Source organism: Embiotoca jacksoni, unplaced genomic scaffold (assembly GCF_022577435.1).
Source record: "Embiotoca jacksoni isolate LCO1_2020_lvr unplaced genomic scaffold, fEmbJac1.0.p SCAF_112, whole genome shotgun sequence".
Taxonomy (NCBI): Eukaryota; Metazoa; Chordata; class Actinopteri; family Embiotocidae; genus Embiotoca; species Embiotoca jacksoni.
The window spans coordinates 16,682-35,226 of record NW_027185244.1 but is presented as its reverse complement, the minus strand read 5'-3'; the positions used below and the strand labels follow the sequence as shown (position 1 = coordinate 35,226).

General features: G+C 42.7%; 1 protein-coding gene and 1 long non-coding RNA gene across 4 annotated transcripts; one reads left to right on the top strand and one right to left on the bottom strand.

Annotated features, from left to right (window-relative positions):
• Positions 1-185: 185 nt before the first annotated feature.
• LOC138194690 (uncharacterized) lies at positions 186-1,145 on the bottom strand. The gene is made up of 2 exons (XR_011177948.1): positions 874-1,145; positions 186-715 (listed from the first exon to the last, which is right to left on the bottom strand). It is a non-coding gene; the product is annotated as an uncharacterized lncRNA (long non-coding RNA).
• Positions 1,126-16,469, top strand: LOC138194687 (formin-binding protein 1-like). 3 transcript variants are annotated; one of them, XM_069143605.1, is made up of 18 exons: positions 1,126-1,298; positions 1,709-1,824; positions 2,360-2,410; positions 5,115-5,262; positions 5,878-5,940; positions 6,192-6,287; positions 6,524-6,538; positions 6,658-6,786; positions 6,902-7,048; positions 7,820-7,996; positions 8,434-8,625; positions 8,719-8,742; positions 8,845-8,954; positions 9,323-9,455; positions 11,522-11,667; positions 12,213-12,349; positions 13,277-13,435; positions 16,361-16,469. In XM_069143605.1, the coding sequence occupies exons 1-18, from the start codon at positions 1,269-1,271 to the stop codon at positions 16,381-16,383; spliced, it is 1,896 nt and encodes a 631-aa protein (XP_068999706.1). In that variant the 5' UTR covers positions 1,126-1,268; the 3' UTR covers positions 16,384-16,469. The 3 variants fall into 3 exon arrangements, with proteins under 3 accessions (XP_068999706.1, XP_068999705.1, XP_068999707.1); XM_069143604.1 differs by lacking the exon at positions 16,361-16,469 and adding an exon at positions 15,078-15,949; XM_069143606.1 differs by lacking the exon at positions 16,361-16,469 and adding an exon at positions 15,078-15,949 and having other exon boundaries at positions 1,175-1,298; positions 8,728-8,742.
• Positions 16,470-18,545: the final 2,076 nt, after the last annotated feature.

Sequence of the window (18,545 nt, the reverse complement as noted above, 5' to 3'; positions counted from 1 at the left end):
TCATACAAATGAAACTTTGCTGACCTTTGACCTGTGACAGACCTGCTGCTGTGATTGGACAGCCAAGTGTTTTCTGCAGAGCATTTTAAATAGAATAACTTAATTTAAATTCTCTGAAACACATTTAATAATGAACAAATATGTAATGTCATATTTATGTTAATAAATGGTCTGCATTTGTATAGTGATTTATCACCTTACGTTTATTTATTAACAACAAAAAGATTCTGATGATAGTGGTAATGATGGTGATTGTGATGATGAACATGATGATGATGATGATGATCCTGATCCTATTCCTAGTCTTGGTCTTGGTCCTGGTCCTGTTCTTGGTCCTGGTCCTGGTCCTATTCCTGTTCTTGCTCCTGGTCCTGCTCCTGGTCCTATTCCTGTTCTTGCTCCTGGTCTTGGTCCTAGTCCTGGTCCTATTCCTGTTCTTGCTCCTGGTCCTGGTCTTGGTCCTGGTCTTGGTTCTGGTCTTGGTCCTGATCCTGATCCTGGTCCTGTTCTTGCTCCTGGTCTTGGTCCTGGTCTTGGTCCTATTCCTGTTCTTGCTCCTGGTCCTGGTCCTATTCCTGTTCTTGCTCCTGGTCCTGGTTCCGGTCCTGGTCCTGGTCTTGGTCCTGGTCTTGGTCCTGTCTTCACTGCAGAAAGCAGCCACCTGGAGGCATGACATCATCAGGAACCAAGTCCCGGAGGACAGTGAGGCAGTTTACTGAGAAACAGACAGAGTGCACCCATTGATTAACTGATTGATTAATTGTTTGATGAATTAATTGACTGATTTATTGATTGAGTAACTGATTAATTGATTGAATAACTGATTGATTGACAGCAGCTCCTGCATCTCTAATATTTTTGTGAAAGTAGCACCTGACTTGCAGATCGATCATCTTCATCTTCATCACATTAAAATCTCTTCTCACAGCAGGACGGTTATTGTTGTGTGACATCAGGGCGGAGCTGCATTTGAGCATGCGTAATACACACACACGCACACGCGCGCGCAATCACAGCATCTCCTCACTGATGACAAAGAGTCCTCCAGGGAGACGCGCCGCGCGTGACCGCGTGCTCCGCTCGTGCTGCTGCAGACACGGATAGTCAGACAGACAGGTAGGGGGGGGGGGGGGAGACAGACAGATTGCCGGGGTGTCGGGGAGGATGCGCGCGGCGGACAGCAGCAGCTTGTGGTGATTGTCGGTCCGTACCGGGAGGCGGAGCAGCGAGGAGCCGCAGCGGAGGAGCGCGTGGAGCACACCGGAGCCATGAGCTGCAACTGGGGCACCGAGCTGTGGGTACGTGCACCTGTTCACACCTGATCTCCCGGTAACACGGTAACCTGGTTACCAGCAGCTGTGACCGGTAACCGGGCTGCATGTCGGTGTCAGAGGCCCTCGTGCTTCTGTCTCCTCTGCCATAGCAACACGGTGTGTGACGGCAGCGACTCGCGCTCTGCGTCCTCCATGATGCTGCAGCGCGCGACCGACTCCCCCCCCCCATCCATCCATCCATCCATCCATCCATTCTTCTTATTGTTGTTTGTAATTACAAGAATCATAATTACAATAATAATTGTTGTTGTTGTTGTTTTCCCTTCTGATAATTTATGTGGAAATATTCAGAGGTCATAATTTATAAATGATTGATTAACATGATTTATAAAACTGATGTTCTATAATGTTCTGATGTTCTCCGGCTGTTCCAGGATCAGTTCGATAACCTGGAAAAACACACCAGCTGGGGAATCGAGTTCCTCGAGAGATACACAAAGTTCGTGAAAGAACGCGCCGACATCGAGCTGAGCTACGCAAAACAGATCAGGTGAGAACATCAGTCATCTCAGGTTCTAACAACAGAACCTCAGAACATCCCAGAAGAACCAACAGTTCAACATGAGGGACAGCTGGAAGAAAAACAGAACCGTCCAACAGAACCAGAACCAGAAGAGGAGAACATGTGCAGTGAAGGAAGAGCAGAGACAGTAAACTGTTGGACCCTGGTGAACCAGAACTCAATTCTGGGACCACTTCCTCAAGGATTTTTAAAATAAAGGTCAGGTTGGATATCAGTGTGTAGAACATAGAACCTGCTGAGAGGAGGACGAGGAGGTTTCAGATGAAGATCCTTGACCTTTGAACCTGACCACATATCTGAGTTGGGAAGTGTCCACTGACATCACCTCAACGATGATGTCATCATCACATGTTCAACCTTAACTGATGAGATCTCCTTCTCTGTCTCTCTGTCTCACTGTCTCTCTGTCTCTTTGTCTCACTGTCTCTCTGTCTCATTGTCTCTCTGTCTCTCTGTCTCACTGTCTCTCTGTCTCACTGTCTCTCTGTCTCACTGTCTCCAGGAGTCTGTCCAAGAAGTTTCATCCTAAGAGGATCAGAGAAGATGACAGCAGGTCAGTTGACATGTTTCCTGTTTGTATTTCAGCTGATGGAGATCAGAGTTACTGTGTGTGTGTGTGTGTGTGTGTGTGTGTGTGTGTGTGTGTGTGTGTTTGTGTGTGTGTGTGTGTGTCTGAGCGCCCTCTGTGGTGAAATAAGGTAATTACACTAACGGCCACTGAGGTGAACACAGCTCTGATCCGATGTACATCATAGATAATAAATAAATAAATACCAACAACATTAACGGTAAAGATTAAAGCTAAGAGAGATGATGTCATTAAAAGTGCTCCAATGGTGACAAAGAAAGTAGTAAACATGACACAGTGTTTGTAAATGTGAGGAAGGTCTCTGTTTCCTAATCTTCATCTTCATGTAATGACTGTTGTGGTTGATGGATGCATTCAATGTATGTCCCAGTGAAAAGAAGAGAGGAAGACTCTCCTCATCTTCATCTTTAATCATTAATAGTCTGAATCAACCACTGATTCATTGATCAATACATCACTGAAGGAACTCCTTCTGATTGGTTGTTTCAGGTACACCTGCTGTCTGATTGGTTGTTTCAGGTACACTTGCTGTCTGATTGGTTGTTTCAGGTACCCCTACTGTCTGATTGGTTGTTTTCAGGTACACCTACTGTCTGATTGGTTGTTTTCAGGTACACCTGCTGTCTGATTGGTTGTTTTCAGGTACACCTGGTATCTGATTGGTTGTTTTCAGGTACAATTGCTGTCTGATTGGTTGTTTTCAGGTACACCTGGTATCCGATTGGTTGTTTTCAGGTACACTTGCTGTCTGATTGGTTGTTTTCAGGTACACCTGGTATGTGATTGGTTGTTTTCAGGTACACTTGCTGTCTGATTGGTTGTTTCAGGTACACCAGGTGTCTGATTGGTTGTTTCAGGTACACCAGGTGTCTGATTGGTTGTTTTCAGGTACACTTGCTGTCTGATTGGTTGTTTTCAGGTACACCTGCTGTCTGATTGGTTGTTTTCAGGTACACCTGCTGTCTGATTGGTTGTTTTCAGGTACACCTGGTGTCTGATTGGTTGTTTTTAGGTACACCTGTTGTCTGATTGGTTGTTTTCAGGTACACCTACTGTCTGATTGGTTGTTTCAGGTACACTTGCTGTCTGATTGGTTGTTTCAGGTACACCTGCTGTCTGATTGGTTGTTTTCAGGTACACCTGGTATCTGATTGGTTGTTTTCAGGTACAATTGCTGTCTGATTGGTTGTTTTCAGGTACACTTGTTGTCTGATTGGTTGTTTTCAGGTGCACTTGTTGTCTGATTGGTTGTTTTCAGGTACACTTGCTGTCTGATTGGTTGTTTCAGGTACACCAGGTGTCTGATTGGTTGTTTCAGGTACCCCTACTGTCTGATTGGTTGTTTTCAGGTACACTTGCTGTCTGATTGGTTGTTTCAGGTACACCTACTGTCTGATTGGTTGTTTTCAGGTACACTTGCTGTCTGATTGGTTGTTTTCAGGTACACCTACTGTCTGATTGGTTGTTTTCAGGTACACTTGCTGTCTGATTGGTTGTTTTCAGGTACACTTGTTGTCTGATTGGTTGTTTCAGGTACACCTGGTATCCGATTGGTTGTTTTCAGGTACACTTGCTGTCTGATTGGTTGTTTTCAGGTACACCTACTGTCTGATTGGTTGTTTTCAGGTACACCTGCTGTCTGATTGGTTGTTTTCAGGTACACCTGGTGTCTGATTGGTTGTTTTTAGGTACACCTGTTGTCTGATTGGTTGTTTTCAGGTACACCTACTGTCTGATTGGTTGTTTCAGGTACACTTGCTGTCTGATTGGTTGTTTCAGGTACACCTGCTGTCTGATTGGTTGTTTTCAGGTACACCTGGTATCTGATTGGTTGTTTTCAGGTACAATTGCTGTCTGATTGGTTGTTTTCAGGTACACCTACTGTCTGATTGGTTGTTTCAGGTACACTTGCTGTCTGATTGGTTGTTTCAGGTACACCTACTGTCTGATTGGTTGTTTTCAGGTACACTTGCTGTCTGATTGGTTGTTTCAGGTACACCAGGTGTCTGATTGGTTGTTTCAGGTACACCAGGTGTCTGATTGGTTGTTTCAGGTACACCAGGTGTCTGATTGGTTGTTTTCAGGTACACTTGCTGTCTGATTGGTTGTTTTCAGGTACACTTGCTGTCTGATTGGTTGTTTTCAGGTACACCTACTGTCTGATTGGTTGTTTTCAGGTACACCTGTTGTCTGATTGGTTGTTTTCAGGTACACCTGGTGTCTGATTGGTTGTTTTTAGGTACACCTGTTGTCTGATTGGTTGTTTTCAGGTACACCTTTTGTCTGATTGGTTGTTTTCAGGTACACTTGCTGTCTGATTGGTTGTTTTCAGGTACACCTACTGTCTGATTGGTTGTTTTCAGGTACACTTGCTGTCTGATTGGTTGTTTTCAGGTACACTTGCTGTCTGATTGGTTGTTTTCAGGTACACCAGGTGTCTGATTGGTTGTTTCAGGTACCCCTACTGTCTGATTGGTTGTTTTCAGGTACACTTGCTGTCTGATTGGTTGTTTCAGGTACACCTACTGTCTGATTGGTTGTTTCAGATACACTTGCTGTCTGATTGGTTGTTTCAGGTACCCCTACTGTCTGATTGGTTGTTTTCAGGTACACCTACTGTCTGATTGGTTGTTTTCAGGTACACCTGGTGTCTGATTGGTTGTTTCAGGTACACCTGGTGTCTGGCGTTTGCAGCGACACTCCAGCAGCTGAATGAACTGTCGGTTCAGAAAGAAGAACTTGCTGAGAACCTGAACACTCAAATCGTCTGTGAGCTGACTCGATACACTCAGGAGCTGAAGACCGAGAGGAAGACTGTGAGTAAACAAACAGGAAGACTGTGAGTAAACAAACAGGAAGACTGAGTAAACAAACAGGAAGACTGAGTAAACACACAGGAAGACTGAAAACGCAGTGACATCAGCATTCTGCCATTGTTGTGACATCCCTCTGGCTACAGGAAGTAGAATGTCAGTTTTTTTAAAACTTGCCGTTCATGTTCAGTCGTCAGTTGAAGTCGAAACTTTCAGGAAGAAAACAGACAGCTGACAGCCAATCAGAGAGCAGGACACTTCTTTTATCTCATGAATAATTCCTGACATCTCATAAGATACAACACACAGTAACTAGGTCACTGACACACACACACACACACACACACACACACACACACTCCTAAGTAAGCTTCCACATTACTTCCACCCAGCAACTCTGAACAGTGGACTGTGTGTCTGTGACCCGCACAGTTGCAGTTACTATAGTAACTGACCCGCACAGTTGAGCTCGCTGTTGTGAGACAGTAAATGATGGAAGAACACACTGACTTTCAAAATAAAAAATCTCTGTTGAGGCCTACTTCAAGTATGATTTCAGTGTGACTCATGATGATGTCACCACTATGTTCAGCGTTGACCAGTTTGTTATTTTTGCAGCATTTCCAAGATGGCCGCCGTGCCCAGCAGCACATTGAGAGCTCCTGGAAACAGCTAGAGTCTGTAAGCGACCCACTCGCCACACCCACCTCACACTGACTCCGCCCTCCAACAAACCTGACACCACTCGCCTAATGTCTGACCCCCCACCTCAACATCTGACTCCACCCACCAACACCTCCCCCTCTGAGTCAAAACTTCAGCAGGTCAAAAAAAACAGGACAATTTGATATCCTTCAGCTGAGAAACCAGAAAGCAGTGTAACAGCTGTGATGTTGTTTTTATTGATTTGTTGTTTTCTTTGTGTTGTTTAGAGTAAACGTCGGTTTGAACGTGACTGTAAGGAGGCGGAACGAGCCCAGCACATCTCGGATAGAATCGACCTCGACAACAAGACGGATGGAGAGAAGGTCAAAAATATAAATATAAATAAAACGCATAAACATTCATTGAAATAAAACAGAATAAATTGGATAGGAGGAAGTAACACTGCTTTAATATAATTGGATGTTGCCAGTCAGCTGATAGTCACACAGCTGTGCTTGAGGTCAACTGTTGTGGTGCCTTAATGAAACAGCTGATACTTTTAATCCATCACGATTATCATATTGAACTGAGTCTCAACTCCTGTCTGTCTCTGTCACAGCGCTGCTCGCTGAAGGTAACGTCTCTCATTTATTAGTCATTCATGTTTTTTGTCTGTCAATCATACAAAGATATCATTAGACACCGCTGTTGTTTCTATGAGAAGTTTTATTCTTACTTTTCTACTGGTTTCAGGCTCGTCAGACAGCTCAGCTGAAACAACAAGCTGCTGAAGAATCCAGGAAAGATTATGTGACCAGTTTAAACCAGTTTAACCAGGACCAGCACCAGCACTACCACACACTGGTACCAGTTATATACCAGGTAAACCAGCACTACCACACACAATGCACACACTGGTACCAGTTATATACCAGGTAAACCTACTGGTACCAGTGATCAATGAGCCCTGCTGAAGTACTGACGTGTTTCTCCGCAGCGTGTCCAGGACATGGAGGAGCGGCGGATCGAGAGAATCGGCGAAGCGATGCGTTCGTCAGCCGAAGCCGAGAGAAAAGTTCTTCCTGTTGTGAGTCGCTGTCTGAACGCCATGATGGACGCTTCGGAGAGCATCCAGCCCAGGAAGGTGAGGCTCCTCTGGCTTCCATCTCTGTTTTACTTTGCTCCTTCTGAGATTTGAACCTGCTGAACAACCAAATGCTGAAGTCTGAGTGGTTCATGAACTGTTGGTTGGTTCATAAACAGAACCATAGGATGAGATCAAACCTCCCCAGGAATCATTTTATAGAAATCCCTGAAATGTCCCGTATTGGATCTCAAGTGTTCATTATCAAAAGCAGTGCACAAAGGGTTAAAGTCCTACTAATGAGAGACTGGATGGTTCTGGTTGCTGGATCTGAGACCAACCATCAGCTGCTAATCTATCTGGAATGAGATCCAAATCTCGGGCCGGATCCTCCATGTTTTGTTCATGAACTTGGAGTGACGACATTTGGCCTAAATGCATCTTAAAATCCAGCAGATGGCACCAAAGTTTAGTAATTAAAAACAAAAGGAAGGGTGAAGATATCAAAACTCTCACAGGTATCATTAATAAATAATAATAAATGATCTGATCTTATTCAACAGTTCATCTCCTGAGAGCTCACACACACACACACACACACACACACACACACACACACCAATGGGTTGCCCTCGGCAGCAGCTCGGGGTTCAGTGTGAGTTCAGCTGCAGCTGGTGTCTGCAGAGGTAAAGACGTTGGACGAGTGTCCGGGAGATGGAGACAGAGACCTGGAGGACGGAAGAAACTTTATCTCATTGTTTTTATTTCAAACAGGCTGATGGCTGTAAAGGTCAAAGGTCAGATGTGAGACTGTGGGTTGTGTGTGTGTAGGACACCCGGCAGGTGGTGGAGGTGTATAAATCAGGGTTCGACCCTCCAGGTGATGTCGAGTTCGAAGACTACAGTTCCTCTATGAGGCGGAGCATCTCTGAATCCAGTTACCTTGACAATCGGACTGAGGGGCGGAGACACAGCAGGAAGCTGTGGCCCTTTATACGCAAAAACAAGGTATTCAAATCTCACACACACACACACGCTGCTTTGTAGGCTGCTGTCATAAAACCTCAAGTTCAGCATTTCCGTTTGACACATCTTGTTTTTTGCAGTCAGAAGTGACCTAATGTGAGGGATATATCTGAGTACCCGATGACACTAAGTCCCGCCCACCGATAGCAGAAATCGATCTGCACCACAGACCTGTCAATCAAAGAGTCCCACCCCAAACACATCTGTGTTAGAGTCCTCATATGTAATGAATGCTGAAGCAGGAGGGTGTTTATCTAATGACACCATTATGAAATAAAACTTTTACTGACTTTGTGTTTGAAGAGAGAACTGGATGCTTTTTAATGAGTATTGACTCTGCCCTCTTTTATATACAGTCTGTGTACACACCTGGAGAAGTCAACTGGCTGTCCTGATCACCTCTGTCTTCCTCCCTCTAGCTGTTGACCCTCCTGTCCTCCCCCCGGCAGCCTCCACCTCCACCCCCCACCTCACCTTCACCTGGGGGTGTGGTCAACAGTCCCCAGTCCCCACCCCCTGCCTCCAGAGAGCCAATCACACAGCGACTGAATGACCTCATGACGTCTGGCTCCAGAACCAGGAAGCAGTGTCTCCGCAGCCTGAAGAGAGGGGTACCACACACACACACACACACACACACACACACACACAGTGTGTACGATGTTGTGTTTTGATGTTTGTTTTTTCTTTCATGCTCTCCCCTGATTGGACAGCTGTCACTCAAACTGGTCAGTATATCTCCCCTGTCACCACACAGGTGTGTTAACCACATAAGGTTTTTGTTTCTTGTTGTTGTGTTACTGATGTAAACAAGTGTAAACATGTTGCAGGGTTCCAGTCCTGCAGACTGCAGTCACCTCCCTCCTGAACAGAGACGCAAGAAACTACAGAGCAGAATGAACAACATCAACGAGGAGATCCAGAAGGAGAGGGAGCAGAGGTACACACTCACAGACACACAGACACTCAGACAGACACGCACATACACTCACAGACACACATAAACTCACAAACAGACAGATACTCACACAGACACGCACAATCATAGACACACACACGCACACACTCACAGACAGATACTCACACACAGACACACACCCTCACAGACACACACACACACACACACACACACATGCTGTGTCTGTGTCTCGGGTTGTGTGTCTGTGTCTCAGGTTGTGTGTCTGTCTCAGGTTGTGTGTCTGTCTCAGGTTGTGTGTTTGTGTCTCGGGTTGTGTGTCTGTATTGGGTTGTGTGCCTGTGTCTCGGGTTGTGTGTCTGTGTCTCAGGTTGTGTGTCTGTGTGTTTCAGAGACGCTCTGATGAAGATGAAGGACGTTTATGAACGAAGTCCTCAGATGGGAGACATTCGTAGTTTGGAGCCTCGACTGGAGGAAGTGAAGCAAAGTCTGCAGCGACTGGAGGAGGAGCTAAAGAGGAACCAGGTGTGTACACACACTGTATATACTACACACTGTACACACACTGTATACATGCACTGGAAACACACTGGAAACACTCACTGGACACATTCACTGGAAACACACACTGGAAACTCTCATTGGAAACACTCATTGGAAACACAGACTGGAAACACACACTGGAAACACTCACTGGAAACACTCATTGGAAACACTCAACTGGAAACACTCACTGGAAACACTCAACTGGAAACACTCACTGGAAACACACACTGGGCCTAATTTACTGAGTAATTGCGTCATTGAAATCAGGTGCAAATCTCTGCATTTAAATGAGGTTTTGTGTGTTAAAGTGAATCCAACAATAAAAAACACAGCGACCGCAAAAGGAAATCTGATCCTATTAAAATTAAGAAATATAAATATAACAAGAACAAAACAGTTCATAAGAGATTATTAGCAAGAAAGTCAATACCGTGGGAAAAAGGTGAAAAAAAGTCTTAATAATAAAACGTCTCCAATAAAAGAGGAGGACGGTGGATGAGATCCTCTAACAGACACTGATCAGCAGGTCCAGATATTTCTGTGATGAGCAGCTGATGTTTCATTGAGTTCCTGGAGGTCTCGTGAACCAGATGAAGCTACCTGTGAATTCTGCAGGACTCATTCAGGATGTGACAGCTCACCTGAATAACAGGACTGGAGGGAGATCCAAGCAGAGATACGCTGGAACCACCCAGAGGCAGCAAAATGCTGAGTCGGAAGAAGTTCTGACTTTGCTGGTATTTTGTGGCTCCTTCTTGTTGTTGGCTGTCAATCATCTTTCAGTTCATTCAATAACTCAGAAATATCATCGCTGACAAACGATATGTCTGAATAATTTCTGCCTCTGACATCAGAAATGTTTAACGGGTGTAAAACCTGGTTCTCTACGTATTCTATGGTTTCCTGCGTCTCTTTCACAATAAGAGCAGCCGTGTCTCCTTCACAATAAGAGCAGCCGTATTTTTTTTTTTTTTTTTTATTTTTTTTTATACACTTTATTAATCCCCGAGGGGAAATTTCTTTATTAATCCCCGAGGGGAAATTTCTTCGCTACAGCAGGGGGGCTCTCAGGGGGGAGATGCTGCAGCAGGCTGCCACTAGCGCGGCGCCAGGTAACCTGACCTGAGGTGCATGTTTTTGGATGATGGGAGGAAGCCGGAGAACCCGGAGAGAACCCACGCAAGCACAGGGAGAACATGCAAACTCCGCACAGAAAGGCCCAGGACCGGATTCGAACCCAGAACCTTTTTTGCTGTGAGGTGACAGTGCTAACCACTGCACCACCGTGCCCTCCTGATGTTCATCTGATTAAAACCTTCAGTCGTACTAAAATACACAACAATCACTTCTCCTGTTTCTACTTCCAGGTTCAGTAAATATCGTTGCAGGTGATAAATTGTTCTATTTGCATGTTTCCTCAGTATTTTACTCCTTCAGGTGGAAACATCCAATATTACATATGATGGAGGAAAACATGCAGAATGGACAACGTGTGTTAAACTGCACATTTGAAAGATGAAATCGTCGCTGCACGTCGTCAGTAGATCTGATGGACATTGTTTTGTGGGTGATTTGGAGTTTGAACCTGATTTTACACACATAAATGTTTACTAAATCAGACACACACTAATACACAATTTATGTACCACACACTACACTCACACTGTACACACTACACACTGTAATACACACTCTGAATACTACACACTACATACACACTGTATATACGACACGCTGTAATACATACTGTACACGCACTGTATATATTACACACTGTATAACATGTTGTGTGTCTGTTGTGTTACTACAGGTGTGTCTGTTGTGTTAACATGTTGTGTGTCTGTTGTGTTACTACAGGTGTGTCTGTTGTGTTAACATGTTGTGTGTCTGTTGTGTTACTACAGGTGTGTCTGTTGTGTTAACATGTTGTGTGTCTGTTGTGTTACTACAGGTGTGTCTGTTGTGTTAACATGTTGTGTGTCTGTTGTGTTACTACAGGTGTGTCTGTTGTGTTAACATGTTGTGTGTCTGTTGTGTTACTACAGGTGTGGTTGTCGGAGGCTGACAGCAGGTCCTCTGATCAAGGCAGCAGGAGGCAGAGTGCAGGTTGTGGGTTAAACTCTCAGTCAACAACACCTGGAAGCAGCAGCTTGAAACAACTGGACAACCGCAGTCCGGTCAGCAGAGAGAGGTACTGATTATTGATCACTGATTATTGATTACTGAGCACTGATTATTGATTACTGGTTATTGATCACTGATTATTGATTACTGGTTATTGATCACTGGTTATTGATTACTGGTTATTGATCACTGATTATTGATCACTGATTATTGATTATTAATGACTGATTATTGATCACTGTTTACTGGTTATTGATCACTGATTATTGATTACTGGTTATTGATTATTAATTGCTGATTATTGACTACTGATTATTGATTATTAATTACTGATTACTAATATTGGTTTTAATCTCATCAGCTGTCTTTGATGTACTCGTGAACAGTCTCAGTTCTCAGCTTATTCTGACATTTTTTAGACATCCACTACAAACTTACAGCTCACAATAAATCTCTCTCTCTGTCCACTTGTCTGTCTCTTTGTCCACCTATCTGTCTCTGCTCACCTGTCTCTGTCCACCTGTCTCTTCCTATGTCAACCTGTCTCTCTGTCCACCTGTCTGTCTCTCTATCCACCTCCGTCTCTCCCTCTGTCCACCTGTCTGTCTTCAGTCCTGATGGCAGCTACACTGAAGATAACAGTGCTGAGCTTCACTTCAAGTCTCGCAGCTCTGAGTTTGATGATGACTTTGACGATGAAGAACCGTTACCAAGTATCGGCACCTGCAAGTCTCTCTACCCGTTTCAAGGTCTGACTTCCTGCAGACTATCAAAGTAAAACAAACAGTAGAGTGAAGTTCCATGTTTTAAACCTGAATTTTTACCTTCAATTTTTATTTTAATTCATGTATATTTAAATGCCACCACAACACAAATCATCTCAGAACACAGGAATGTTCTAACAATAGAACCTTAGAATGTTATTAACTCGTTCTAACAACAGAACCTTAGAAAATTATTAACTTGTTCTAACAACAGAACCTTAGAATGTTATTAACTCGTTCTAACAACAGAACCTTACAACATTATTAACTCGTTCTAACAACAGAACTTTAGAACATTATTAACTCGTTCTAACAACAGAACCTTACAATGTTATTAACTCGTTCTAACAACAGAAGCTTAAAATGTTATTAACTCATTCTAACAACAGAACCATCGAATATTATTAACTCGTTCTAACAACATAACCTTACAACGTTATTAACTCGTTCTAACAACAGAACCTTAAAATGTTATTAACTCGTTCTAACAACAGAACCTTAAAACATTATTAACTCGTTCTAACAACAGAACCTTAAAATGTTATTAACTCGTTCTAACAACAGAACTTTAAAACATTATTAACTTGTTCTAACAACAGAACCTTAAAACGTTATTAACACGTTCTGACAACAGAACCTTACAACGTTATTAACTCGTTCTAACAACAGAACTTTAAAACATTATCAACATGTTCTAAAAACAGAACCTTAGAACATTATCAACTTGTTGTGTCTCCATGAAGGAAACATTGATGTCACTTTAAAATTAGTGTCATGGCTCCTCCAATCAGAAAACTGCAGGGTTTCAAAGGGAGATCCAATATTTGATGCAAAACTTTGTGGGTAAACTTCCTGTTTCAGCTGGTTTCATGTTGCCCTCTGAGGTGTGAACATGTTATTGATGCTGTGCAGGTCAGAATGAAGGCACTCTGTCGATGGTGGAGGGAGAACTACTTTCTGTGGTGGAAGAAGACAAAGGGGACGGTTGGACACGAGTACGGCGGAACCTGGAGGAGGAAGGATACGTCCCCACGTCCTACATCAAAGTCTTCCTGGACAGCAGCGCCAAAGGTGCTATGACCTACATATGACCTTTAAATGACTTTTAGAGGACCTTTAGATGACCTTGACATGACCTCTGTAAATATAACCTTCACATGGCCTTCATCTGACCTCGGGCTGCTGTGCCTCAGATGGTAGAGCGGGCCGCCCACTGATCCGAATGTTGATGGTTCGATTCCCGACTACTTCTGTCCACATGCGGAAGTGTCTTTGGGCAAGACACTGAACCCCAAGTTGCTCCCGATGGCGTACCATCGGTGTGTGTGAATATGAAACAGTGTAAAGTGTTATATAAGTCCAGACATATACGTCTGTGTGACCTTTATATGACCTCCACAAGATCTCGACAAGATCATCAGACCTCCACATCTTCATCTTAATGATTATTAAGCGACCTCTGTATTTGACCCCTGACCTCTACCTGACCCACTGATCTTCAAATCATCACTACCTGAACATGACCTTCAGATGACCTCTACTAACCGTACGTAACCTCTTAAACACGTACAGGTGTTAGGTGGTGACCTCCTGATGAACTTTAACCTTACTTTTTATGTGATCTTTATGTAATACTGACCTCTGACCTCGATGACCTTTGACATATGAATGTCAGCACGTTGGTTGCTATGGTAACAACAGCCTGCCCGTGTTGTTGTGCTCTGCCTGTCTGTGTGCTGAACAGCTAAACACACCTGTTGGGCAGGTGTGTCTCATCTCAGGCTCCACCCCCCTGCCGTGGCATATAGATTCAGGTGTCCCTTATCAGTCATATGATCAGTGTACAGGTGAATGCTCTATTAAATAGTTACAGGTGTACAGTGCATTGTGGGATGCTGACCCATGTTTTTTTGTCTGATCATATGATCTCTGGAGGAGGCGGAGCCTGAACTGTGACCCAGCTGTTATATCTCTGCTGTAAATGTGAATGTGATGGTTGTGTGATGTCAACATATCAAACTTCCATCAGTAGTGATGACATCAAAGTCTCCATCAGGTGAGATGCTCCCCCTACAGGAACCTGATGGAACAGTCAGGTCACTTATTTACACCTGTCAGCAGGATGGTACCTGGAACAGGTGTAACTGCACCGGGATCAGCAGGTGTGAATAACACCTGTATAGGAAAACACAGGTTGTGGCCAGGAGGTTGAAAGGTCACCTAACTCCGCCTCTTCCTGCAGCTCCACCCACCATGATGGTGATGATGATGGTGATGATGATGATAGTGGTGATGATGATGATGATGATTATGATCACTCTGACTGTAAGACACAGAGAGGTGGACTGGAGAGAGACCTTTGACCTTTTATCATTTCTTCATTCATGTTTTTATGACTCTCAGCTTCACTTTGTCTTTTTTATTACAGTTTTTACTGAAACAGTGACTCATCACTGATTAACGTGCTGATTATTTTCTCAGTTGATCAGTTCATTGATCAGTTCACACTGCAAATACTCAGATTCAGTCAAAAGCTAATTTGGAGACAGAAACTAGTGGAAACATCAGAGCAGTTTTTCTGATGAATCGCCAGTGTTGATATGAAGCCGTCTGATCAGAGTGTAGCTTCAGCAGCTGTCTCCATCCTCCTGCTCTAACATATCTGTCTGTCTCTCTGCCTGTCTGTCTCTCTGCCTGTCTGTCTGTCTTGTAGGCTTTGTGCAGAGTAGTCGGCTAGTCTAGAGCAGTAATCGACCAGTGAGGACGTCTCGCCACAGGAAGTGATGTAAAGAGCTCAGAGGAAGTCCGGTATCAGCTGTTCATTGGACAGTTTTAAACCTCAGATATCTCGACCAATCAGCTGACAGTGTGTAACGGACAAAAACCTGCTGATGACTGAGAAACCAATCAGAGATGAGAAATGATTCAAACAATGGAGCTGTGGTTCATGACTGATGATATATTTATTTATTCCCAATTAAAACAAAAACTAAATCTTTGAATAAACTTTAATTAACTTTGAAACATTTGATCTCAAATGAAACTTTATTGACATGAGAATCAAATGGAAAGTGGATCCTTTCTGAAATAAAACATCAGAGTTACGATCAAAGAGAAACTGAAGCTGAACATTTAGTTTGTGTCGGCCTCGCAGCAGTGATTTCACTGCGATGATGTCACGGCAGTGATGTCACAGCAGTCTCTGAACTGATGTCACTTCGCTTGCTGCAGTGATGTCACAGAATACTAACATCTCTGCTGTGACATCACTGTGGGTGTGGTCACAACATAAACATTGAAGAGGTGACTGCGTGTAAATATAAACTGCAGCAGCGCAGGTGTAGCCCCATCCCCTGTAATCCTGCTGATATAAACCATGCCCCCTGCCTGTATTTGCCCCGCCCCTGGCCCCACCCCCTGCTTGTTGATCATGTTATTGTTTGATTGATTGCGTGAAACGTGAAACTTTTTTATTTTATAGTGAGATATTGATAAGTTATTTTTTATTGAGACATGAGACTGCTGATCACGCTCTTTTCAACTTCCTGTATGTTAAACTTTCAAAATAAAGTACACTGAATCAAACACTGAGTGTCAGCTGTCATCATTCAGACGCTGTTGTTGTTGGTGTTCCTCTGAGTGAACTGTTTACCTGTTAGCCTCCTCAGGTGTGTTCACATTAAACCTGCAGAGGAGAACCGGTCTTGGGGAGGAGAACCGGTCCATTTATTTCCTCATTTATTCATGTATTTATTCATTGTCTCACTTATTCAGTCAATCATTCATTTACTTCCTTATTTATTCATTCACATATTTATTCATTCATTCATTGATTCTTTCATTTGTTCATTCTTTCATTCATTCCATCATGAACAGACTGGAGCTCCTTGGTGGATGCTGTGTTGAATCTGAATATTGATCTTTACATAATAAAGTCAGGGATCAGTTGATTGACAGCTCTGAGAGCTCTCGGTTCAAACTGTTTCCTGTTTATAGACTTCCTGTTTGTGGACATCTGAACACTTCCTGGAACAGACGACCTGAGGACGACCTTTATTCTGAAGAGATACCGTGAGAGACAGAGGCCATACACATAGGAGGAGGAGCCAGTGAGTGACATTGTGTGTCTCCATGGTAACCACTATGTTGTTAGCCACCTTGGTGTTTGGATCAGTCATGAAGGATCAAAAAGTTAAAACCAGCAACTTCTACAGGACGGACCCGGACCTGGCGCACAGATTCAACAACCCCGACTGTTTCCATGGTTACTGGTACAGTAACTCTCACCTGTACAACAGTCTATTAGAGATACTAGTTATAATGCTAGTTTAACCTGCTAACTATTTGTTCATTTGATGCAGCAACAGAAGCAGTTTACTTCTGAGTGAAACAAAAGACACAAATACTGCTAGTAGTTAAATATTACTCCAGGTACTACTGTGACCACAGGTAATATTACTACTACTACTACTAACCCTACTCTTACTACTACAGGTACTACTACTACTACGTCTACTACTACAGGTACTACAGGTATTACCACTACACTTACTACTAATACAGGTACTACAGGTACTACAGGTACTACTACTACTGATACAAAAACACCACCAACAACAACAACAACACAACAACAATGTAACTAAACAACAACAACACATTCACACAGATGAAGGCTGTCCTTCTGATGTGACGGTTGTACGACTGAAGTTTCTGTTCATGTTTCATTCAGAAAACCTTATTATATTGAGCATCAAAGCAAATGTAGGGCAGTAAGAGACCGTCGGGTCATGAAGGACAGGAGAGATGGATCCACGTCTTCGGACACGGTCAGCTGTTTGTGAACTGAATTGTCTGCAGGACAGACGAATGATGTCACATGAAAACAGGATCTTGTGGTTTTATTGTGTCTGTCTGCATGGAAGCAGATTAACTGTTACAGCAAAATAAAATCGCGTTAATGTCCTCAAACATACAGAAGTTTCAGTTTTTAAAGAAAGAAAAAGTTCATTTAAACAATGAAAAATAAAATGATCCAGTTTCCACTGCTGGTTCAGACTCAGTTTAAAGGGACGACCCATCAGTTTTTGGAGGCGATGCTGCAGACCGGATGTACCGTGATCACAGTTTCAACATGTCGATGGAAAGGAGCAGTGACTGTTTCCATGGCAACTCAGAACATAAGGGCCAACCTACATCTTTTGTGTTGCTATGGAAACAAAAGCAGCAACTCAAATGGAAAGAACTAGTAAAAATAAAATTCACAACTTTATTTTTAAAGAATACATGAAAGAATCAATGTTTACAAGTGAAAAATGTTTGACAGTAGAAAAAATAAAATAGGAAATACTGAAATTTAACATGAACTCACACATCAGTTTCTGATGTTCAGCTGACAATATCAGTGTTGTCAGATAAAATTGCACAGCCAGTTTCATGAAATTATTTAATCTTCAGATAAGTAAATATTTCTAATTTCTAATTATATCTGAATAGACTGATGAAACTATGTTTCTTGAGCATCACTGAAACATTAATCAATTTATTAACTGTTGATACAAATTGCTTATTTTTATTCAGTTGATTATTGTTTGGTGCATGTTTGTGTTCATTTTTATAAAGTTCATATATGAACAAACTATAACCAGGAGTATTGTTAATGAGCATGTGTCAGTCTAAAGACATAAATATTTCCAATAATCAATCGATCATCAACTTGGTATAATCATTAGAAAGAAGATTATTATAAGAACCTGTAACTACAAACCAGAAGGTGTCACAGTCACATTCATTAATATTCAAAACATTTCAAAAGAAGACTTCTCGAGTAAAATCACTTTTTGTGTTTTTTCTTCTTTCACTGTTTAATTCCTAAAATAATAAAATTTTCACCCTCTCCTGCTTTGGAAATGTTATAATAAATTATCACCATAGCACCAAATTAAATATGAATGTTCAATAAAGTACAACCCCATTTAAAAAATTTTGTGACAAGATCAACAAAAGACTGGAAAAGTTGTGTTAAGATAAAAAAAAAAAAAAAAAAAACACCTGGTGGAACATCTGACAACTAATTATGTTACCATGGCAACAGATCAGTAACATGATTGGATATAAAAAGATGATGTCAGAGAGGCGGAGTCTCTCAGCAGTGAAGATGGGGAGAGGTTCACCACTCTGT

Bases quoted from the DNA above. Each gene is read 5' to 3' on its own strand.
- LOC138194687 (XM_069143604.1), top strand. From the start codon at position 1,269: ATGAGCTGCAACTGGGGCACCGAGCTGTGG. The intron at 5,941-6,191 runs GTAAGCGACCCA...TGTGTTGTTTAG, and splicing joins CCTGGAAACAGCTAGAGTCT to AGTAAACGTCGGTTTGAACG. The intron at 8,626-8,718 runs GTACCACACACA...TGCTCTCCCCTG, and splicing joins TCCGCAGCCTGAAGAGAGGG to ATTGGACAGCTGTCACTCAA.